Raw genomic sequence first — 23,520 nt, forward strand, 5'->3', positions numbered from 1 at the left:
TAAAGTAAAGGTTGGATGCGAGAAGTGGGTCATAATAAGCGTGTATGCACCTAGAGAAGAGAGGAATGCAGAGGAGAGAGAGAGATTTTGGGAGATGTTAAGTGAATGTATAGGAGCTTTTGAACCAAGTGAGAGAGTAATTGTGGTAGGGGATCTGAATGCTAAAGTAGGAGAAACTTTTAGAGAGGGTGTGGTAGGTAAGTTTGGGGTGCCAGGTGTAAATGATAATGGGAGCCCTTTGATTGAACTTTGTATAGAAAGGGGTTTAGTTATAGGTAATACATATTTTAAGAAAAAGAGGATAAATAAGTATACAAGATATGATGTAGGGCGAAATGACAGTAGTTTGTTGGATTATGTATTGGTAGATAAAAGACTGTTGAGTAGACTTCAGGATGTACATGTTTATAGAGGGGCCACAGATATATCAGATCACTTTCTAGTTGTAGCTACACTGAGAGTAAAAGGTAGATGGGATACAAGGAGAATAGAAGCATCAGGGAAGAGAGAGGTGAAGGTTTATAAACTAAAAGAGGAGGCAGTTAGGGTAAGATATAAACAGCTATTGGAGGATAGATGGGCTAATGAGAGCATAGGCAATGGGGTCGAGGAGGTATGGGGTAGGTTTAAAAATGTAGTGTTAGAGTGTTCAGCAGAAGTTTGTGGTTACAGGAAAGTGGGTGCGGGAGGGAAGAGGAGCGATTGGTGGAATGATGATGTGAAGAGAGTAGTAAGGGAGAAAAAGTTAGCTTATGAGAAGTTTTTACAAAGTAGAAGTGATGCAAGGAGGGAAGAGTATATGGAGAAAAAGAGAGAGGTTAAGAGAGTGGTGAAGAAGTGTAAAAAGAGAGGAAATGAGAGAGTGGGTGAGATGTTATCAACAAATTTTGTTGAAAATAAGAAAAAGTTTTGGAGTGAGATTAACAAGTTAAGAAAGCCTAGAGAACAAATGGATTTGTCAGTTAAAAATAGGAGAGGAGAGTTATTAAATGGAGAGTTAGAGGTATTGGGAAGATGGAGGGAATATTTTGAGGAATTGTTAAATGTTGATGAAGATAGGGAAGCTGTGATTTCGTGTATAGGGCAAGGAGGAACAACATCTTGTAGGAGTGAGGAAGAGCCAGTTGTGAGTGTGGGGGAAGTTCGTGAGGCAGTAGGTAAAATGAAAGGGGGTAAGGCAGCCAGGATTGATGGGATAAAGATAGAAATGTTAAAAGCAGGTGGGGATGTAGTTTTGGAGTGGTTGGTGCAATTATTTAATAAATGTATGGAAGAGGGTAAGGTACCTAGGGATTGGCAGAGAGCATGCATAGTTCCTTTGTATAAAGGCAAAGGGGATAAAAGAGAGTGCAAAAATTATAGGGGGATAAGTCTGTTGAGTATACCTGGTAAAGTGTATGGTAGAGTTATTATTGAAAGAATTAAGAGTAAGACGGAGAATAGGATAGCAGATGAACAAGGAGACTTTAGGAAAGGTAGGGGGTGTGTGGACCAGGTGTTTACAGTGAAATATATAAGTGAACATTATTTAGATAAGGCTAAAGAGGCCTTTGTGGCATTTATGGATTTGGAAAAGGCGTATGACAGGGTGGATAGGGGGGCAATGTGGCAGATGTTGCAGGTGTATGGTGTAGGAGGTAGGTTACTGAAAGCAGTGAAGAGTTTTTACGAGGATAGTGAGGCTCAAGTTAGAGTATGTAGGAAAGAGGGAAATTATTTCCCAGTAAAAGTAGGCCTCAGACAAGGATGTGTGATGTGACCGTGGTTGTTTAATATATTTATAGATGGGGTTGTAAGAGAAGTAAATGCGAGGGTCTTGGCAAGAGGCGTGGAGTTAAAAGATAAAGAATCACACATAAAGTGGGAGTTGTCACAGTTGCTCTTTGCTGATGACACTGTGCTCTTGGGAGATTCTGAAGAGAAGTTGCAGAGATTGGTGGATGAATTTGGTAGGGTGTGCAAAAGAAGAAAATTGAAAGTGAATACAGGAAAGAGTAAGGTTATGAGGATAACAAAAAGATTAGGTGATGAAAGATTGGATATCAGATTGGAGGGAGAGAGTATGGAGGAGGTGAATGTATTCAGATATCTGGGAGTGGATGTGTCAGCGGATGGGTCTATGATAGAATTGATGAGGGGAAAAGGGTGAGTGGTGCACTTAGGAGTCTGTGGAGACAAAGAACTTTGTCCTTGGAGGCAAAGAGAGGAATGTATGAGAGTATAGTTTTACCAACGCTCTTATATGGGTGTGAAGCATGGGTGATGAATGTTGCAGCGAGGAGAAGGCTGGAGGCAGTGGAGATGTCATGTCTGAGAGCAATGTGTGGTGTGAATATAATGCAGAGAATTCGTAGTTTGGAAGTTAGGAGGAGGTGCGGGATTACCAAAACTGTTGTCCAGATGGCTGAGGAAGGGTTGTTGAGGTGGTTCGGACATGTGGAGAGAATGGAGCGAAACAGAATAACTTCAAGAGTGTATCAGTCTGTAGTGGAAGGAAGGCGGGGTAGGGGGCGGCCTAGGAAAGGTTGGAGGGAGGGGGTAAAGGAGGTTTTGTGTGCGAGGGGCTTGGACTTCCAGCAGGCATGCGTGAGCGTGTTTGATAGGAGTGAATGGAGACAAATGGTTTTTAATACTTGACGTGCTGTTGGAGTGTGAGCAAAGTAACATTTATGAAGGGGTTCAGGGAAACCGGCAGGCCGGACTTGAGTCCTGGAGATGGGAAGTACAGTGCCTGCACTCTGAAGGAGGGGTGTTAATGTTGCAGTTTAAAAATTGTAGTGTAAAGCACCCTTCTGACAAGACAGTGATGGAGTGAATGATGGTGAAAGTTTTTCTTTTTCGGGCCACCCTGCCTTGGTGGGAATCGGCCGGTGTGATGAAAAAAAAAAAAATGGAGAAAAAGAAATTGGAATAACTTATGTAGCAAGTAGCACCACCAAACAGTACCAGCAGGTTGGTGTGGCGACCCTGGAAATTTTAAATTATGCTAGCCAAAATTTGTGCCGAATAACTGAAGGAACCGAATAACTGATTGCCGGATTTGTGATGGTTGACCTGTACTCTTTTTGCAGTGCTCTCAGATGGTGGTACAATCTTGCAGTGCCCTCAAATGGTACAATCTTGTTATACTCACAGATGGTACAGTCATTCAATACTCTCAGATGGAGGCACAATCTTGCAATGCTCTCAGATGGTGGTACAATCTTGCAGTGCTCTCAGATGGTGGTACAATCTTGCAGTTTCCTGCCATTCTTCCCGTCACAAGAAAAGTTCCTGGATCTCTGTGACTGTAATTGTATTGTTTCTTCTTTAAATTGTTTTTCTTACTCAATAATTGTGATAGCTACTCTAAATATTTTTTTTTTCTGTTAAGAGTTGTACTTGGAGCAGCCTCTTTCAACCAAAACCAGAATAAACAATGAAGACATTCCTGGCACTAAAAATGCATTTCCTCTGTTCATTAGTTACATCCCCAGGCCTCTCCTATATTATGCTTGCTTTCCATTTTGAATTTTTGTTCACACAAAAAAATAAAAGATTTACTTTTATGCAGACTGCTGCATTATTGTAATAATTGTATAAATAATGTCAGTTCATTCCTAAATGTGTATTAGACTAACCCGCTAGATGCATATTAGATGAGTGATGCCATTTGTGTATTCTAGAATACCAGTAAAAATTGAACATTTCTACTACTTTGAGCTCAATTTCAAGCTACTTTCAGTCCTGAAACCAATCAGAATGATCTCTATTTCTGTAATATATCTTCCATTCTATCAAATGAGACTGAGAATACAACCATAAAAACCATACGAAAACACACGGTAGAATTGCTGTTTTAAACCAAAAACACTGTTGCAGTTTTCCCCATTATGCACTGTTTTCTGCAGGATTTCTTTTTTTTTTACATGGCACACACACACACCACATAGATCATTCTCTCATATCTAGGCCCAAATTTGCTGCTCAAAGCTTATCTGAGTGAGCTGAGCTCATGGCATAAAACTACAGGACCGACCCTGCTTCAAAGTTGTAGTACTACAGGACCAACATCGGAAGAGTTAAAAATTAGTTATAATTATAACCACTTTTTTGTGCCTTTTTTTGTAACTTTTTGTATTTGTAACTATTGTGAGGTCTTTTTGAAAATATATTTCATTTTCATTTTTGCAAAACTAATAATAACCATGTCATTTTTATAGTTGCTATAGGTGTGCAAAAGAAGAAAATTAAAAGTGAATACAGGAAAGAGTAAGGTTATGAGGATAACAAAAATATTAGGTGATGAAAGATTGAATATCAGATTGGAGGGAGAGAGTATGGAGGAGGTGAATGTATTCAGATATTTGGGAGTGGACGTGTCAGCAGATGGGTCTATGAAGGATGAGGTGAATCATAGAATTGATGAGGGGAAAAGGGCGAGTGGTGCACTTAGGAGTCTGTGGAGACAAAGAACTTTGTCCTTGGAGGCAAAGAGGGGAATGTATGAGAGTATAGTTTTACCAACACTCTTATATGGGTGTGAAGCATGGGTGATGAATGTTGCAGCGAGGAGAAGGCTGGAGGCAGTGGAGATGTCATGTCTGAGGGCAATGTTTGGTGTGAATATAATGCAGAGAATTCGTAGTTTGGAAGTTAGGAGGAGGTGCGGGATTACCAAAACTGTTGTCCAGAGGGCTGAGGAAGGGTTGTTGAGGTGGTTCGGACATGTGGAGAGAATGGAGCGAAACAGAATGACTTCAAGAGTGTATCAGTCTGTAGTGGAAGGAAGGCGGGGTAGGGGTCGGCCTAGGAAAGGTTGGAAGGAGGGGGTAAAGGAGGTTTTGTGTGCGAGGGGCTTGGACTTCCAGCAGGTGTGCGTGAGCGTGTTTGATAGGAGCGAATGGAGACGAATGGTTTTTAATACTTGACGTGCTGTTGGAGTGTGAGCAAAGTAACATTTATGAAGGGATTCAGGGAAACCGGCAGGCCGGACTTGAGTCCTGGAGATGGGAAGTACAGTGCCTGCACTCTGAAGGAGGGGTGTTAATGTTGCAGTTTAAAAACTGTAGTGTAAAGCACCCTTTTGGCAAGACAGTGATGGAGTGAATGATGGTGAAAGTTTTTCTTTTTCGGGCCACCCTGCCTTGGTGGGAATCGGCCAGTGTGATAATAAAATAAATAACATTTTCAGAAAATAGGAAGTGATCTAGGCCTTGGTCCAGTGTCTTCCAGTCTACTGAGCATCTACCGGTGGGGCCAGCAGGTAGTGGACCTTCCAGCTGACCATCCTGCCTTCCCAGTCACCTTACAGATGTACCTCACACTACACATGGCACGTGTTCCTCCACAACCTGGGTTAGTAACTAGGTTGACTATATTTTCAAATTATGTTTTGTATATATCCATATGTGGTTATCTTTGGATTTGTTTCTTCATTTTACATAATAAATTGTGTGTCCTTTTATTAAAACTGCCACTTTTGACAGAAAGTAAAAATATGGTCCTGCAATAGACCTTGTGAGTTTAATTAGGTCAACAGGGAAATTCTTCTTAATTTTTGCTACTTGGCTATCTATACTGACCTATCTCATTCACTGTTACCACATTAGATTGCTATTAGTATTTCTCTCTCTCTTTTATCAAGTCATGACATGACTGAGTGAAATATAATCCCAATAAATACTTTTTTCTTTTTTTTTCAACAAGTCGGCCATCTCCCACTGAGGCAGGGTGACCCAAAAAAGAAAGAAAATCCCCAAAAAGAAAATACAGTGGACCCCCGGTTAACGAACTTTTTTCATTCCAGTAGTATGTTCAGGTGCCAGTACTAACCGAATTTTTTCCCATAAGAAATATTGTGAAGTAGATTAGTCCATTTCAGATCCCCAAACATACACGTACAAACGCACTTACATAAATACACTTACATAATTGGTCGCATTTGGAGGTGATCGTTAAGCGGGGGTCCACTGTACTTTCATCATCATTCAGCGCTTTCACTACACTCACACATTATCGCTGTTTTTGCAGAGGTGCTCAGAATACATGTTCTGTTTATTGTTTTAATACTTATAAAGTTCATAATCCTAATATCTTAGAATATAGTAATTTGGTTTCAATTACCGGCTGTATTTTTTGTGGTCAAACTTTTTTAGTAAGTTAATGGTTCAAGTTCGACCAAAATGTTGTCAGAAATTTCTCCATTGTGCTGGTTATTTGTGTATTGTTTCAGTCGCATTATTGTGCCTTTTTATTATTTAAACCTTCAATTTAACAGACTAACAGGGAGGTAGGTGTGGCTAATAACGACAGTTGTGGTGGATAGAAAGATGGTTATTTAATCGTGATTGTAGCAATTTTGGTTAAAGAACAAAATGGCACAATTGTCCAAGTCATACCGAAGTTTCAGTCTCCTACATGTGGGTTACTTGTTTTCACATGTCTGCCTGATGTCTGGCTGACAGAGGATCGATCCTTCACTAAAACTTGCTCTAAATGACCCACACATTTAGCGCCTTGTGAAATAAAATATACAATAAAATGCAGGTTACCTGTGAATACTGAATAATTCTGTAATCAGAGGACTGTTTTCGGATCTGTTGTCCTAGCATATTTTGTCCCATATTACTTTTATCCGTATTCTCATTATTTTAAATGCCACAGTTTCAATTTACTCCATGGGAGAGCAGAGAAGAGTCCTTCCTTCCTCTGTAAGCCATGCATGTTATAGGTGACTAAAATGCCGGGAGCAAGGGGCTAGTAACCCCTTCACTTGTGTAAGTTACTGAATATGAAAAGAAGAACTTCATTTCTTCATTTTTGGGTCACCCTGCCTTGGTGGGGGAGAGCTGGTGTGTCAAAAAGAAAGTTTTAACATGTCAGGTTGCATTTGTTCTTCATCCTTGATGACACATTTGCAGGCAGTATGAGTGTGGCAGTGTAGTCTCCAGTTTTTATCATGGGCTGTTGAATGCAGCATTCCTTAGCAAGATAAAGAAGAAGGTAGCAAGTGCTGTTGAGCACTATGAGTCTTGCTTAAGCCAAGAACCAGAGGAGGAAGCAGCAGCTCCAGATCCTCAGGTAAGGAACTATTTAAATTTCAGCTACATGGACTGGTATAGGTATGAACTCAGATTTAATTTTAATAAAAAAACTGTCAGTGTATAAACAGAAGGATGAATGAGGGGCTCGAACCACTGTCCGTAAATTGACAGTTCGATGCTCTGCTGTCTCAGCTGCTTAGATTTCTAATAGGAAGGCACTGAAATAAATACTGTATTGTATTCTGTCGGAGGTATGTTCATACTGTTTACACTCGGTAATCAGAGGGGTCACAAATAACTAAGCTATTGAGAGAAGCCGTAGAGACAAGTTTTTGAAGTTAGTTAAAAAAAAAATTATAATTAAGGTCAGATAAATGGTTCAGAGAAGCAACAAGTTGATGACTGGGACAAGGTTCCGTCAAGGTTAGATAAAAGGAGGAAAAGTCAGTTTCATTGTTTTTGAATTGTATTAAGACATATTGTCCATAATGCAGTAGATGGTATAGTATATAATTTGAGCATTAGTAAGAATGAGGTTCAGAAAGTAATTCTACTACGTGGTAGTAGAACTCTGAATAATAAGCCCAGTTGATGAATGTTTATTTTTGCAATTAAGTAATTTAATTTAAAGTTTATGGGCTACAGCTATCTATAACTAGAAATAATAATTGAATGAGCAGGCTAATATTTTGTGAAGGGATTCAGGGAAACCTTTTAGCCAGACTCGAGTCCTGGAGGTGGGAGGTACAGTGCCTACACGCTAGGGAAGAAGTGAAGATATTTGCTGTGTGGGGGGACATCTGTACTATTGTATCTGCATGCCTATAGCAAAACAACGATAGGGTGAATGATGGTGAAAGTTTTTATTTTTCGTGTCACCATGCCTTTGATTTGTTGAAAAAAAAATAATTTAAGGGGAAGAGGATTGCCTACCATTTCCCCTATATTTAATAACCAGAAAATCACAGAAGGGTAGTAACTATTTCTCACCTTGCCTTGGTGGGAAATAGCTGACAGGCTCATAATATTAGCAGTAAATATTCTCACTGATAATGTATTTTTCTTAGCTTGCAGAAACCACGAAGTTATTACGTGGTATGCAAGCATGGCTGGATGAAAGTCGGCTGTATGAGCCAGGTGTATACCTTCCAGCTCTGCCTCCACATCTACTTCCACAGAAATTAATGCAGATCTTCCAAGTAAGAGTTACATTACATAGACATTTTATTTGTATTTTCCATCCTAGCACAACTTACGCTCAGTGTTCAACTGCTCTTACACCCTCTCTTGTCGTATTGAATTATGGCTGTAAATTGAATTACTGAAAATTTTCAGCAATATAGTCTCTCAAGCTAATTTTATTCTACCTCTCCATTATTGAGTTTTTTTACTACAGTAATTATTTTTCATCCAAATATTATTTTCAAGACACTCCATCACTGTCTTATATTTATAGTTAACCTTTGTGCTGGTATAAATTTGTTTCAGTACAGATTCCCCTCCCCCCAGCTCAAGAAAGGCTCTTTGATGCCAGTCAAGGGGTCTTGATCCAAGGAATTGGGCTTGCCATCCTGATCAATGAATCAAACCTGAGTGCCCCTCATTCTCCCAGGAACTATATGGCCTTTCTGGATTTAGCATTCCCCAAAGAATGTACTATTAATAATAGTACATTCAGTCTAAAGACAACTCATTTTCACAACATAACATTTCCACACCAGATCCTATACTTGTAGAGGAAAATCCATAGGTATCATGAGAATGTATGTTACATGGTTGGTGATGGAGTGTGAGAACCAAGTCACCTGGTTTAGTCTTCCTCACAAGTTAATAAATAATGGTCACTGTTAATTGGTGGGTATACCTGAAGTATACCTAGAGGGAGTTTTGGGGGTCAATGCCCCCACAGCCAGGATCCATGACCAGGCCTCGCAGTGGATCAGGACCTGATCAATCAGGCTGTTACTACTGGGGTATTGCTCACTCATACATTTTCTTCTCAAACTTGGGGTTCACTAGGTTTCAGTTTGTTGTCCAATGTGGATCATGGGCTCCCATGATTGAAAGTTTGGATAGAATAGAGTGGATAGAGTAGTGCTTCTCCTGTTACTAGTTTGAAGCAGAGTGGTTTACTACATAGTGCTCAACCCATCCTCAAATTCCCAAGTTCATTAGTTACATGTGTAAACTGGAATTTCAACATGTGTGCAAGTCAGGCATAGCATACATCTTATTTTCCTTATTTGGGACAAGTATTTATTAACAATCAGATCAACCAGGCTGTGGCCTATGTGGGCCAGCTGGCCACCTACTGGCCTGGTTGATTAAACAAGTAGCAGACGAGCCTGGCTTGGGGTTGGGCTTCAGAAGTAGAACTCTCAAAATCGTTCAAAGGTACTATATGTTGAAGGTATATAGTATATGTATAAGTAACATGTACTTTTAGCAACTTGATTGAACCTTTGATTTTTGAATATCATTTTCTTCTAATTTCTCTGCAATTATAAATTTATAAGAATATTTGTTGACAAATAAAGGAGGGGTGTTAATGTTGCAGTTTAAAAACTGTAGTGTAAAGCACCCTTCTGGCAAGACAGTGATGGAGTGAATGATGGTGAAAGTTTTTCTTTTTCGGGCCACCCTGCCTTGGTGGGAATCGGCCAGTGTGATAATAAAAAAAATAAATAAAATATTTAATTGATAATGTATTAATACTAATATGAATAAAGAAATTTCTTTGTTGTATTGTATATCGATGCAGTTTTCTGTATCAAAGCCTTAAGATGCTGCAAAATAATTCCATATGCTCTTACCTTTGTAGTATATGAGATTTGCAGTTTCGTTGCACGAGGCCAGTATGAACAATACCTTGCAATCATTTGAGGATTTATTTTAGTTTTACATGGTTTTCATTATTTTATATGCCAGTTAGTTTTTATTAGAAGTGATAATCATTAGTCATTGCAGATTTATTGTTTTGTAATTGTTTCTTTTGGAGTAATACTTAACCATAAAATATGACTTGTGAAGTTTTTATCGAGTATTATGACTAATATTTCAAAAGGTGCAGTTATGAACTAACAGTCAAACCATGGAACAAGTGAGGTTTGAACCCATGGCAAGTGAGTCTTAAAATTCACAGGCCAGTGGCTCACCCATTCCTGGGTTTGCTTGCAGTCGTGATTTTACAATTTGATGAGTCATGAACCAATAGTTTTCTGTATCTACTGATGGCAGATCCAGAAGGCTGTTGCTTCATAACACCTTTGAATCCAGCAAAATATATACAGTATGAAAACTTAAGTTATATAATACGTATTGGAAAGATTTTTACGGATGAATGCTAAATTTTGCTGTGATGTTTTTTTTTTTAGGGCAACTGGGAGCCCTGGCCTGAAGCTATCAACCGGAAAACCATAGAAGAAAGTGCCCAGAAATTTCTCAGGTGTGTAAACAAAATTATCATCAGTTGTTAGTAATCATTTAAGACAAAATATTTAAAGTGCTTTAAGGATGGGATTTTTTTTTTTTATGTGTCTAAACTAAAATAGGATGATTGGAAGGGTGTATAACTCGGGGGAGGGGGGGGGGGTCATAGGAAAGGTTGGAGGGAGGGAGTAAAGGAGGTTTTGAGTGCTAGGGACTTAAACATCTAATAGACTTATGTGAGCACGTTGGATAGGAGTGAGTGGGGGAAAGTGGTTTTTATTATTTGGTGTGTTTTTGGATTGTGAGCAAGGTAACATTTATGAAGGGATTCAGAGAAACTGGTTAGCCAGACTTGAGTCCTGGAGGTGGGAAGTACAGTGAAGGAAGGATGAGGATGCTTCATTTCAGAGGGTCAGCTGATGTTGGCCTTCTCCTGGCAAGATAATGATTTATTGAGCGTCAGTGAAATTTTTTCTTCTTTGCTGGGTCACCCTACCTCAGTAGGAGATGATCAGAGTGTTATAAAACTAGAAATGCTTTTCTTATTACTTTTTATTAATCACTTATTTTGGTAACAATGTTGTAAAATTTTTGTTTTATTTCAAGGTCCTTGCATTTTTTCTAACAACTTTTAAACAAGCAATTGATTGGGCCTGTTCTGTTTTTAAGAAGGTTTCTGTTAATATTGTTTAACCTAAGTTTTTGTAAGAGTTTGAGGCTTTTGATTTCAGAGTGTGGGAGCAACATCGCAGTGGGAAAAGCTGCAGTGGCGTCTCAAGTTCTCCTTCTGTATCTCCCGAGCACCGAAAGAAACTTCATTTACAGAGGAACAGTGAACAGCGTGATCCTGGACAGTCCATCATTAAGAGACTTGAGACTTATGAACCTCCACAGCCACCTCCTCCTATACCACCCAAAAGTCCACTCCACACACCCAGCCTCCAAGACAAGACATTAGTAGATCAAGAGGGCCTTCTCTCACTTGTCAAGCGTTACACAGGTACAACTAATCTCTGAAAATTTCATCCTAGCACATCACTATCTTGCTGATTTTTATTTTTTTTAACACCAAACATCTCCCACCAAAGTAGGGTGACCTGAAAAAGAAGAAATGCTGTCATAAAGTTTTTTCTCTTTTTACATTTAGTAATTTATAGTAGTAGGTTGGTAGACAGCAACCGCCCATGGAGGTACTACGGTACTGCCAAACAAGTGTAAAACGGAAGCCTGTATCTGTTTTACATGATGGTAGAATTGCTGGTGTCTTTTTTTCTGTCTCATAAACATGCAAGATTTCAGGTACGTCTTGCTACTTATACTTACACTTAGGTCACACTACACATACATATACACATTTATGTATACACACTCATCACTTACACTTGTTCTTAGTACTTTTCCTTTCATATCCATGTGGAAGTGGAATAAGAATCTTTCCTCCGTAAGTCATGCGTGTTGTAAACGCCAACTAAAATGCCGGGAGCCTACTGAAAAGAAAAAGAAGAAAACCATCAAAGTGGGATGTTTGAATGTGCATGGTTGTATTGCAAATGATAAGAAAGATCATTGTGGATGTTATGAATGAAAAGAAGCTGGATGTCCTGGCTCTAAGTGAAACAAAGCTGAAGGGGGTAGGAGAGTTTCATTGGGGAGAAAAAATGAGATTAGGTCAGAGGTTTCTAATAGAGTTAGAGCTAAGGAAGGAGTAGCAATAATGTTGAAGGATAAGTTATGGCAGGAAAAGAAGGAATATAAATGTATAAATTCAAGGATTATGTGGAGTAAAATAAAGGTTGGATGTGAAAAGTGGGTTATAGTAAGTGTTTATGCACCTGGGGAATAGAGAAATGTAGAGGAAAGAGAGATTTTGGGGAATATTGAGTGAGTACTTGGGGAATTTTGAACCAATTGAGAGAGTGCTTGTGGTTAGGGATCTTAATGCTGAAGTGGGTAAAAATGTTGTGGAGGGAGTAGTAGGTAAATTTGGGGTGCCAGGGGTAAATGATAATAGGGAGCCTTTAATTGAACTATTTGTAGAAAGAGTTTTGATAATAAATAATACATATTTTATGAAAAAGAGAATAAATAGTTGTACAAGATATAATATAGCATGTAATGAAAGTAGTTTGTTAGATTATGTATTGGTGGATAAAAAGTTTATGGGTAGGGTTCAGGATGTACGTGTTTGTAGATGGGCAACGGATATAGCGGATCATTATCTACTTGTAGTTACAGTTAGAGTAAGAGGTAGATGGGACAAAAGGAAAATAGCAACAGTAAGTAAGAAAGAGATGATAGTTTATAAACTAAGGGAGGAGGAAGTTAAGGTAAGATATAAGCAACTATTGGCAGAAAGGTGGGCTAGTGCAATTATGGGTAGTGAGGGGGTTGAAGAGGGATGGGATAGTTTTAAAAATGCAGTATTAGAATGTGGGGTAGAAGTTTGTGGCTATAGAAGGGTGGGTGCAGGAGGAAAGAGGAGTGATTGGTGGAATGATGAGGTAAAGGGTGAGATAAAAGGGAAATGGATAGCTATGAGAGGTTTTTACAAAGCAGAAGTGATATAAGAGCAGAGTATATGGAGAGTAAAAGAAAGATGAAGAGAGTGGTGAGAGAGTGCAAAAGGAGAGCAAATGATAGAGTGGGAGAGGCACTGTCAAGAAATTTTGCTGAGAACAAGAAAAAGTTTTGGAGTGAGATAAACAAGTTGAGAAAGCCTTTGGAAGCAAATGGATTTGTCAGTTAAAAACAGAGTAGGGGAGTTAGTAAATGGAGAGCTGGAGGTATTGGGTAGATGGTGGGAATATGTTTATGAACTTTTAACCCTTTGACTGTTTTGGTCATATATATACGTCTTACGAGCCAGTGTTTCAGATGTATTAATACGCATAAATTCTAGCTGCTTCAAATCAAGCAAGAGAAAGCTGGTAGGCCCACATGTGAGAGAATGGATCTGTGTGGTCAGTGTGCACCACATAAAAAAAATCCTGCAGCACGCAGTGCATAATAAGAAAAAAAACTGACCGTTTTTTTTGGATTAAAGCACCGACTGTGGTTTTATTTTCGTATAGTATTTATCGTTGTATTCTCGTGATAAAATGGAAAACATATTACAGAAATAGAGATGATTTTGATTAGTTTCACAATGAAAACGACCTTGAAATTGAGCTCAAAGTAGCGGAAATGTTCGATTTTTGCCAATGTTCAGGAGTAAGCAAATCACACCACACGTCCAATACACATCAACTGGGGAGTCATATTCTTTCACTAGTGCACTGACATTATTTATGCCATTTTTACAATAATGCAGTAATCTGCATAACAGTAATTTTTTTATTTTTTGTATGAATAAAAAATCAAAATAGAAAGCAATAGTAATATAAGAGGGGCCTAGCTAGAGGTGTGTCTAATGAACAGAGGATATGTTATTTTAGTGCCAAGAATGTCTACTTTTTTATTCTGGACCCTATTTTGAAATTGGCATCTTTTTTAATTTGCGTGAAATTGGCTAAATTGCCAATTTCTGACCACTTTATTGGTTAGTTCAAATCTGTAAATGAGGAGTTTCTTGTATTGAACTGATAGAAAAAATGGAGTTCTAAAGAAATAGTTATGAGTATGGTCAACTCGAGCAATGGAATTGGCCAAAAACAGGGCTCAAAGTCGGCAAAATCGCTGATGCGTATATGTCGCCTAGACCGCTAACTTCGCGGGAGTGTAGTTCCGTGAGTTTTCGACCAAATTTTGTACTTTTGGTGTCATTACCATAGGAAAAATATTTTCTATTATTTCATAAGAAAAAATTATTTTTTTCTTTTTCCAAAAATTTTGCAACATAGAATGACAGTTTCAGAAAGGGGCTTGCGACAGTCAAAGGGTTAAATGTCGATGAAGAAAGGGAGGCAGTTATTTCATGCACTGGTCAGGGAGGTATAACATCTTTTAGGAGTGAAGAAGAGCAGGATGTGTGTGTGGGGAAGGTGTGTGAGGCATTACAGAGAATGAAGGGGTAAAGCAGCTGGAACTGATGGGATCATGACAGTTTTTATGAGGATAGTGAGGCTCAGGTTAGAGTGTTTTTATGAGGATAGTGAGGCTCAGGTTAGAGTGTGTAGAAGAGAGGGAGATTACTTCCCAGTAAAAGTAGGCTTTACACAGGGATGTGTAATGTCACCTTGGTTGTTTAACATATTTATATATTGGGTTGTAAAAGAAGTGAATATGAGCGTGTTGGGGAGAGGGGTGGGATTAAATTATACAAAATTAAGTTATACAAAATGGGAGTTGACACAGTTATGTTTTGCTGATGATACTGTGCTTATGGAAGATTTTAAAGAAAAGTTGCTAAGGTTAGTGGATGAGTTTGGGAGGGTGTGTAAAGGTAGAAAGTTATAAGTGAAAATAGATAAGAGTAAGGTGATGAGGGTATCAAACAATTTAGATAAAGAAAAATTGGATATCACATTGGAGGGAGGGAGTATGGAAGAAGTGAATGTTTTCATATATTTGGGAGTTGACTTGTCAGCAGATGGGTTTATGAAGGATGAGGTTAGCCATAGAATTGATGAAAGAAAAAAGGTGAGTGGTGCATTGAGGTATTTGTGGAGACAAAGAACTTTATCAATGGAGGGAATGTATGAGAGTACAGTGATACCAACACTCTTATATGGGTGTGAAGCATGGGTTGTAAATGCAAGAAGGTGGCTGGAGGCAGTCGTGTCTTAGGGCAATGTGTGGTGCAAATATTATGCAGAGAATTTGTAGTGTGGAAATTAGGAGGAGGTGTGGAGTAACTAAAAGTATTAGTCAGAGGACTGAAGAGGGGATGTTGAGGTAGTTTGGTCATTTAGAGAGAATGGAACAAAGTGGAATGACTTGGAAAGCATATAAATCTGTAGGGGACCGAAGATGGGGTAGGGGTCGTCCCCGAAAAGGTTGGAGGGAGGGGGTAAAGGAGGTTTTGTGGGCGAGGGGCTTGAACTTCCAGTAAGCGTGCATGAGTGTGTTAGATAGGAGCGCATGGAGACGAATGGTTTTTGGGACCTGACAAGTTGTTGGAGTGTGGGCAGGGTAATATTTAGTGAAGGGATTCAGGGAAACCCTAGGTAGTAGGTTGGTAGACAGCAACCGCCCAGGGAGGTACTACCGTCCTGCCAAGTGAGTGTAAAACGAAAGCCTGTAATTCTTTTACATGATGGTAGGATTGCTGGTGTCCATTTTTTTTTGTCTCACAAACACGCAGGGTTTCAGGTACGTCTTGCTACTTCTACTTACACTTAGGTCACACTACACATACATGTTCAAGCATATACGTATATACACACCCCGCTGGGTTTTCTTCTATTTTCTTAATAGTTCTTGTTTTTGTTATTTCCTCTTACCTCCATGGGGAAGTGGAACAGAATTCTTCCTCCATAAGCCATGCATGTTGTAAGAGGAGACTAAAATGCCAGGAGCAAGGGGCTAGTAACCCCTTCTCCCGTATATATTACTTAATGTAAAAGGAGAAACTTTCGTTTTTCCTTTTGGGCCACCCCGCCTCAGTGGGATACGGCCGGTGTGTTAAAAAAAAAAAAAAAATTCAGGGAAACTTTTTTTTTTTATATAGTCGGACTTGAGTCCTGGAACTTTAAAGGAGGGGTTTGGGATATTGGCAGTTTGGAGGGATATGTTGTGATGGAGTGAAAGTTTTTCTTTGTCGGGCCACCCTGCCTTGGTGGGAATCGGCCAGTGTGTTAATAATAATAATAATAATGTTGTGTATCTTTATACGTATATGCTTCTAAACTGTTGTATTCTGAGCACCTCTGCGAAAACAATGATTATGTGTGAGGAGGTGAGTGTTGAATGATGATGAAAGTATTTTCTTTTTTGGGATTTTCTTTCTTTTTGGGTCACCTTGCCTCGGTGGGAGATGGCCGACTTGTTAAAAAAAAAAATCTAGTATGTTAGAGATTTTCTCCAAATTGCAACACATATTGGTAATTTTAATATTAAGATAATTAGTGGTTTAATTAAATACAAACTAATTGCAAAACCTTGAGCTTATAATAAAAGTGCACAAAGATAAGCTTAAGGCAAGGCTTTTTAACCATGGGTATCCATACCTCCATACCCCGTGGTATGGATGCCAAGTAATGGGGGGTATGGGACCTAATCTCTGAATAATTTTAAAAAGAGTTGTTGTTAGATTAGAATAAACTCTCAGTTGTTTTTGCTAGCTATCTATAAGTAAAGTTAAACTAAGCTATTGGCCTAATAGGACTGGTGATAATTATTTTGTCCATCTGGTGAAAGGGGTATGGGCACATGTTTTCGAATTCATTGGTAGTCTTTAATCGTAAAAGGGTTAAGTACCCCTGGTGATCCAGTAAATTCAATGAGCTCATTTTAGAAAAATTCTATATATGGTATATTTAACCCTTTCAGGGCCGAGAGGCCCTCTCCTAAACTTGTTCTCAGGATCAAAAAATTTTTCGGAAAAAATAAAAATGATTTTTTCATATGAAATGATAGAGAATCTTTTCCCAATCATAATGACACCAAAAGTATGAAATTTGATGGAAAACTTACAGAATTATGCTCTCGCAAAGTTAGTAGTCTCGACGATGTTTATGCATCGGTGATTTCGCGGACTTTGAGCCCTATTTTCAGCCAATTCCAGTGTACTAGCCGACAAAAATGACAACTATTTTGCTAGAACTCCATTTTTTCTATCGAATGAGTACAAGAAACCACCCATTTACCAATTTCAACTAGTGGTCAGAAATTGGCAAAATTCAAACAAATTTTAAAAGATGCCAGTTTCCAAATAGGGTCCAGAATAAACAAGACAGACATTCCTGGCACTAAAATAACATTTTCTCTGTTCATTAGTCACATTCCCAGGCCCCTCTTACATTTCTTTTGCTTTCCACTTTGAATTTTTATTCTCACAAAAAATAGAAGATTTACTGTTATGCAGACTACTGCATTAGTGTAGAAATTGTATAAATAATATCAGCGCTCTTGTGAAAGAATATTAGACTCACCAGTTGATAAGTATTGGACGCGTGGCATGATTTGTTTACTTTTGAACTTTGGCAAAAATTGAACATTTCTTCTGCTTTGAGCTCAATATCAAGGTACTTCTCATTGTGAAACCAATCAAAATCATCTCAATTTCTGTAATATATCTTCCATTCCATAAAATAAGACCAGGAAAACTAGAATACAACCATAAATACCATACGAAAATACACTGCAAAGTCGCTGTTTTAACCCAAAAACGCTGTCAAAGTTTTTTTTTCTCATGCAATGTGTGCTGCAGGATTTTTTTATACTGTGTACACTGACCACATAGTCCCATTGTTTCATATGTAGGCCTACCAGCTTTCCCTCGCTAGATTTGAAAGCGCTAGAATTTACACGTACTAGTACGTCAATAACCCTTGTGCATAAAATGTAGTAGCATGCCAGAAACCCTGAAAGGGTTAAGGGATGTATCAAAAAATGTAGAAAAAGGTTATTGACATAACATCATGTATAAGGATAAAGTATGTCAGTTATGCTGTATTTCTGACATTTTTTTCAGATTTAGTGGCAGAACATGCCCAGACTGTAAATTTGTGGTGCAGCGAAATGTGTGCTCTTGACTGTGTGTATAAAGAATTACTGCCACAGTTATATACAAATGCACCTACGAAAACCATTCTTGTTGCTGAGTGTAAACCTCCTAAAATTGGCCGCCAACAGCCTAAGTGTTTAGGACCAGCAAATATTGTTATAGAGGTGAGTAATCTATGCATATGTTAATAATACAGTGTTTGCTTACATTGTTACTAGTTTATCTTCATACAGGTCACAAATTTCAAATGCTCCAAGTTACATACATTTACACTTACAAATAGGGCACTTAGAAAATACTATAGACTTAAAACTGCTAAGGTCAGTACAAATATGTGTGAAAAACTATCCTCTGTACAATTGTAAGTTGGAAAAACCAAGAACACAAGTTGTTTGTAAGCTGTAAAGCAGGTACACAAATATGTGTGAAATGTGACAGTCCTCTATATTACTGTTTTTTATGCTAACAACTTGCTTTGCAAGTTTTTTTTTTTATTTATTTATTTATAATTTGAGCACACTTACAGAGGTACAAAAAAATACAGAAGAGCAGCATGCCAAAGCCACTTATACTATGCATAGCATTACGGGCTGGCTTAAAATTAACTTAAGATTAACTAAGCAATGATGAAATCAGTGAAAAACATTAATGTAAACTGATTACTATAAAGCTCAAGTGAGTATTACAAAGACAGGTCATATGGTTGCATGCATTGTTGTAAATTCAGTAGAATGGAGTATTCTGTTAGGTAGTGTATTTAAAAAATAATAAAGTTAGATTGGGTTTTAGGTTTTAGGTTTAGTTGATAAACCAGGAACACAACTTGCTTGGAGATTTTTGTATTTCTTGTGTAATGTGCTCAGATATGAGTTGGAAATATGGAGGAAATATTTTGTCATAAAAAGGGACAGGACCTTGCAGCTTAAGAAAAATTATCCATTGTTGATGGCAAGTTCATAAAAAACAAGGTATTTTTCCTCTGTTTCATTATCTTAACTGATTTAATATTATGTTGTAGCTATACAATTTTTTTTTTTCACCGTACCAGCTGTATCCCACCGAGGTGGGGTGGCCCAAAAGGAAAAACAAGTTTCTCCTTTCAAATTTAGTAATATATACAGGAGAAGGGGTTACTAGCCCCTTGCTCCCGGCATTTCAGTCGCTTCTTGCGACACACATGGCTTACGGAGGAAGAATTCTGTTCCTCTTCCCCATGGAGATAAAACTAAATAAACAAGAACAAGAACTAGAAAGAAAATAGCAGAAAACCCAGAGGGGTGTGTATATATATACTTGTACATGTATGTGTAGTGTGACCTAAGTGTAAGTAGAAGTATCAAGACATACCTGAAATCTTGCATGTTTATGAGACAGACAAAATACATCAGCAATCCTACCATCATGTAAAGCAATTACAGGCTTTCGTTTTACACTCACTTGGCAGGACGGTAGTACCTTCCTGGGTGGTTGCTGTCTACCAACCTACTACTTATAAGTTATACAATTATCCTTTAGAATAAGACAGCAAGAAGTGGGAATATTGTCATGTGTTTATCAGTGTAAACACAAATTATGTGTAGTTCTTTATGCTTGGTGGAGTCTGATGACTCCACAGAATACAAACGAGTTAATAAATAAATTTTCCCTCCCTCTCGCACAGATATGCTTTACCTAACTTTCACACATACACTTGGCATCCCTCTCACAGATGCAGAGTGCTTCTCACACCAATACTCTGTACCTCCCTCTTTCACAGATACACTTTGCCTCCCTCACACAAATTCTCATTGCCTCCTTCACACACTCAAATGAACTTTACCTTCCTCTCATCCAAATGCACATTAAAGAATAACAAAAAAGGCATAGTACCATGTCTGTACGGTGGTGAAGGACAAACCGAAACATCATCATAAGGTTCATTTCCTAGCTGGGGGTTACTCATGAATGGAAAATTTGGGTGCCTATCTTTTACACAAATGCAGCCTTGCAGTTCTACAAGTAATGGTTCTCATTTGGTTGCCTGTGTGTACTCTGTCAAGTTCATTACCAGACAGGATGAGTTCAGATGACAGTATGCCATTTGAACTCAAGTTGGATTCATATGGAAGTATGCCAAAAACCAGTATGTCCAAAAGCCAGTGTGCCCAAAACTGAAGCTCTTATTCGGTGAAATGTAATTTGCTTTATTTATTAAGGAAGAGTGTTAAAAGTCTTGGGTAATTTCACTTGTTAAACTTTCTCTTTGTGTACATATTGTACACTTTCTCTTATTTAGGGGTATTCTGCACTATTTCCCAATTCTCCTACTGTTGTACAAGCATACTAGGCTTTAACATCAAAGGAGAATTACATTAAAAAAGGAATCACCAACCATTTCAAATAAAATAATTTTAATTTTGTTATGCAGATTGGCAATAAGTACATATTCTATTTAAAATAAAAGCTCAGCTAAAATGTAGTTTTATGGTAATTACACCTGACAAAGGCAAGGCTAAAAAGAAGGTGCTTAATGTGCTGTGGGATTGATAGTTTTTCTATGCTCTTTGCTTGTAAGGAATAACATCAAGAGTGCAGACTTGAAGCCAGCTCTTTCAGAATTTTCCAAGTATTTTTTAATTACGATATAACTTTCTCACCGCATTCCAGGGAGTACAGTTTAAGGGACTTCAGGCATTCCCAATAGTTAAGATATTTGTAATAAAGTTGGTAGAATTACCGACAATATGTAAAGTAAAAAGACACAAGTGCAACTAATGTGACATTTTATTGTGGCAACATTTCGCTCTCCAGGAGGTTTATCAAGCCATTACAAACAATACATGGACACAAAGGGTATATATAGGCTCAGAGTGAGGTGCAATACAAGTGGTAGTAGTAGTAGTAGTAGTGACAAAAGTTGTAATAGTAGTAGTAATGCAATATGGTAGAGCAATTAATTCGTACATGAGTAAAAGCATATAAAAGCTATTACTTGGGTAACATAAAAATAGGTTGGACAAATATAGACTGGATAGAGGCAACCTGATTTCCGTAATGCGCTTTGTGTAGTATAACAGGAGAGACTATGTGATGGCAGGGTTTACTGTTTTCAGGAGGATTCTTGCTAAGACTTCAGAGATGGTGAAGCTGCCGTTGTTTTGTTTAATTGTATTCGAAACAGCGATCAGTGCTGATTCGAGGCACTTGCATCTGCGGAAATTAGTTTCTTTGATTACTAATTGGGCGTCCCTGAATTTCACGAGATGATTGGTGGAATTTCAGTGTTGTACACAGGCGTTGTTCAGGTTATCGTTCCTACATGCGTAAATGTGCTCGTTGAGGCGGGTGTCGAGGTTTCTTGCTGTTTCACCTACGTAAATCTTGTCACAGCCTCCACAGGGTATAGTGTAAACTCCTGCATTGACTGGTTCGTGGTGCTTTGATTTTGTCCTTGTTAGATCCTTTATTGAAGTGCTAGAAGCAATGGTGACTCTGGTGTTAGCTTGTGAAAGTACTTTAGAAACGTTCAGTGCAACCTGGCTGTTGGGAAGAATTATAACTTTGTTGGGAGTGGTATTGGTGCGTGGAGAATTAATGATCTGGAGAGCTCTTTTCTTGCAGTTTTTGATGAAAAAGGAAGGAAAATGTAACTCAGTGAATGTTTGGTGAATGTATGAACATTCCTCTAGGTGTTCCATGTGGAACACCTAGAGTCCGAACACTTCGCCAACATCATCCCTTCAAGTGTCACTTGGTTACGTTACGTGGACGACGTCCTCGTAATAACTCCCAAACGTTTTGATGTATGGAATATTCCGGCAAGGCTCAACGCAGTTGAACCGGAGATCCAGTTTACGCTAAAAGAAGAGTCCAATGACAAGCTACCTTTCCTCGACGTCCTCATTCACAAAGTAGACAACAACCTAAGATTTCAAGTTTATCGGAAACCTACCAATAAAAATGATCTCACACACTTCTATTCCAGTCAAGATACCAAGACCAAAAGAGGCATCATCATCGGGTTTTTCCTAAGAGCATACCGAATTTGTAGTCCTGAGTTTCTTGATGAGGAATGTTCATACATTCACCAAACATTCACTGAGTTACATTTTACTTCATTTTTCATCGAAGACTGCAAGAAAAGAGCTCTTCAGATCATTAATTCTCCATGCACCAACACCACTCCCAACAAAGTTATAATTCTTCCCAACAGCCAGGTTGCACTGAACGTTTCTAAAGTACTTTCACAAGCTAACACCAGAGTCGCCATCGCTTCTAGCACTTCAACAAAGGATCTAACCAGGACAAAATCAAAGCACCATGAACCAGTCAACGCAGGAGTTTACACTATACCCTGTGGAGGCTGTGACAAGATTTACGTAGGTGAAACAGCAAGAAATCTCGACACCCGCCTCAACGAACACATTTACGCATGTAGGAACGATAACTTGAACAACGCCTGTGTACAACACCGAAATTCCACCAATCATCTCACGAAATTCAGGGACGCCCAATTAGTGATCAAAGAAACTAATTTCTGCAGACGCAAGTGCCTCGAATCAGCACTGATCGCTGTTTCGAATACAATTAAACAAAACAACAGCAGCTTCACCATCTCTGAAGTCTTAGCAAGAATCCTCTTGAAAACAGTAAACCCTGCCATCACATAGTCTCTCCTGTTATACTACACAAAGCGCATTACGGAAATCAGGCTGCCTCTATCCAGTCTATATTTGTCCAACCTATTTTTATGTTACCCAAATAACAGCTTTTATATGCTTTTACTCATGTACGAATTAATTGCTCTACCATATTGCATTACTACTACTATTACAACTTTTGTCACTACTACTACTACTACTACCACTTGTATTGCACCTCACTCTGAGCCTATATATACCCTGTGTGTCCATGTATTGTTTGTAATGGCTTGATAAAGCTCCTGGAGAGCAAAACGTTGCCATAATAAAATGTCACATTAGTTGCACTTGTGTCCTTTTATAGTTAAGATATTTGAATATTGAAAGTTTTTACTGTTCTAACCTTACACGGCATTTTGGTAAGTCCTGACTGTATGACCATGGTGGGTTTAGCACTTAGTTTTGATTATAATAATAATAATAGTCTGTCCTGGAACATTGTCAAGTAACAACTAGGGAATGTAAGAAGTGGAGAAGGTTCTTCTAAGTGTGGGTTTTTGGCTGGTTGTTCTAGCTGTGGTATTGTGACTTTTTATTTTTTATGTGAAATTCTCTGTGGGTTCGCCAGATCTGTATACAGTGGACCCCCAGATAACGATATTATTTCAATCCAGAAGTCTGTTTGGGTGCCGTTATAGACTGAATTTGTTCCCATAAGAGATATTGTGAATTAGATTAGTCCGTTTCAGACCCCCAAAAATACACCTACAAAAGCACTTACAAAAATACACTTACATAATTGGTCGAGTTGGGAGCTGATCGTTATGCGGGGGTCCACTGT

The 23,520-nt window shown here is 38.5% G+C and overlaps 1 protein-coding gene across 3 annotated transcripts in view; it reads left to right on the forward strand.

Moving 5' to 3' along the window:
• The window catches only part of LOC128704849 (ectopic P-granules autophagy protein 5), a gene marked incomplete at its 5' end in the record, with an annotated part of 208,361 nt that overhangs the window by 50,036 nt on the left and 134,805 nt on the right, over positions 1-23,520 (forward strand). For all 3 annotated transcript variants that reach the window (XM_053799996.2, XM_053799997.2, XM_053799998.2), the window contains 6 exon segments: positions 5,174-5,337; positions 6,903-7,062; positions 8,093-8,224; positions 10,400-10,470; positions 11,186-11,454; positions 18,028-18,224. In XM_053799996.2, the coding sequence (XP_053655971.2) occupies positions 5,174-5,337; positions 6,903-7,062; positions 8,093-8,224; positions 10,400-10,470; positions 11,186-11,454; positions 18,028-18,224 (993 nt within the window).

The sequence above is a fragment of the Cherax quadricarinatus genome, chromosome 91, assembly GCF_038502225.1.
Source record: "Cherax quadricarinatus isolate ZL_2023a chromosome 91, ASM3850222v1, whole genome shotgun sequence".
In the NCBI taxonomy this organism is placed as follows: Eukaryota; Metazoa; Arthropoda; class Malacostraca; order Decapoda; family Parastacidae; genus Cherax; species Cherax quadricarinatus.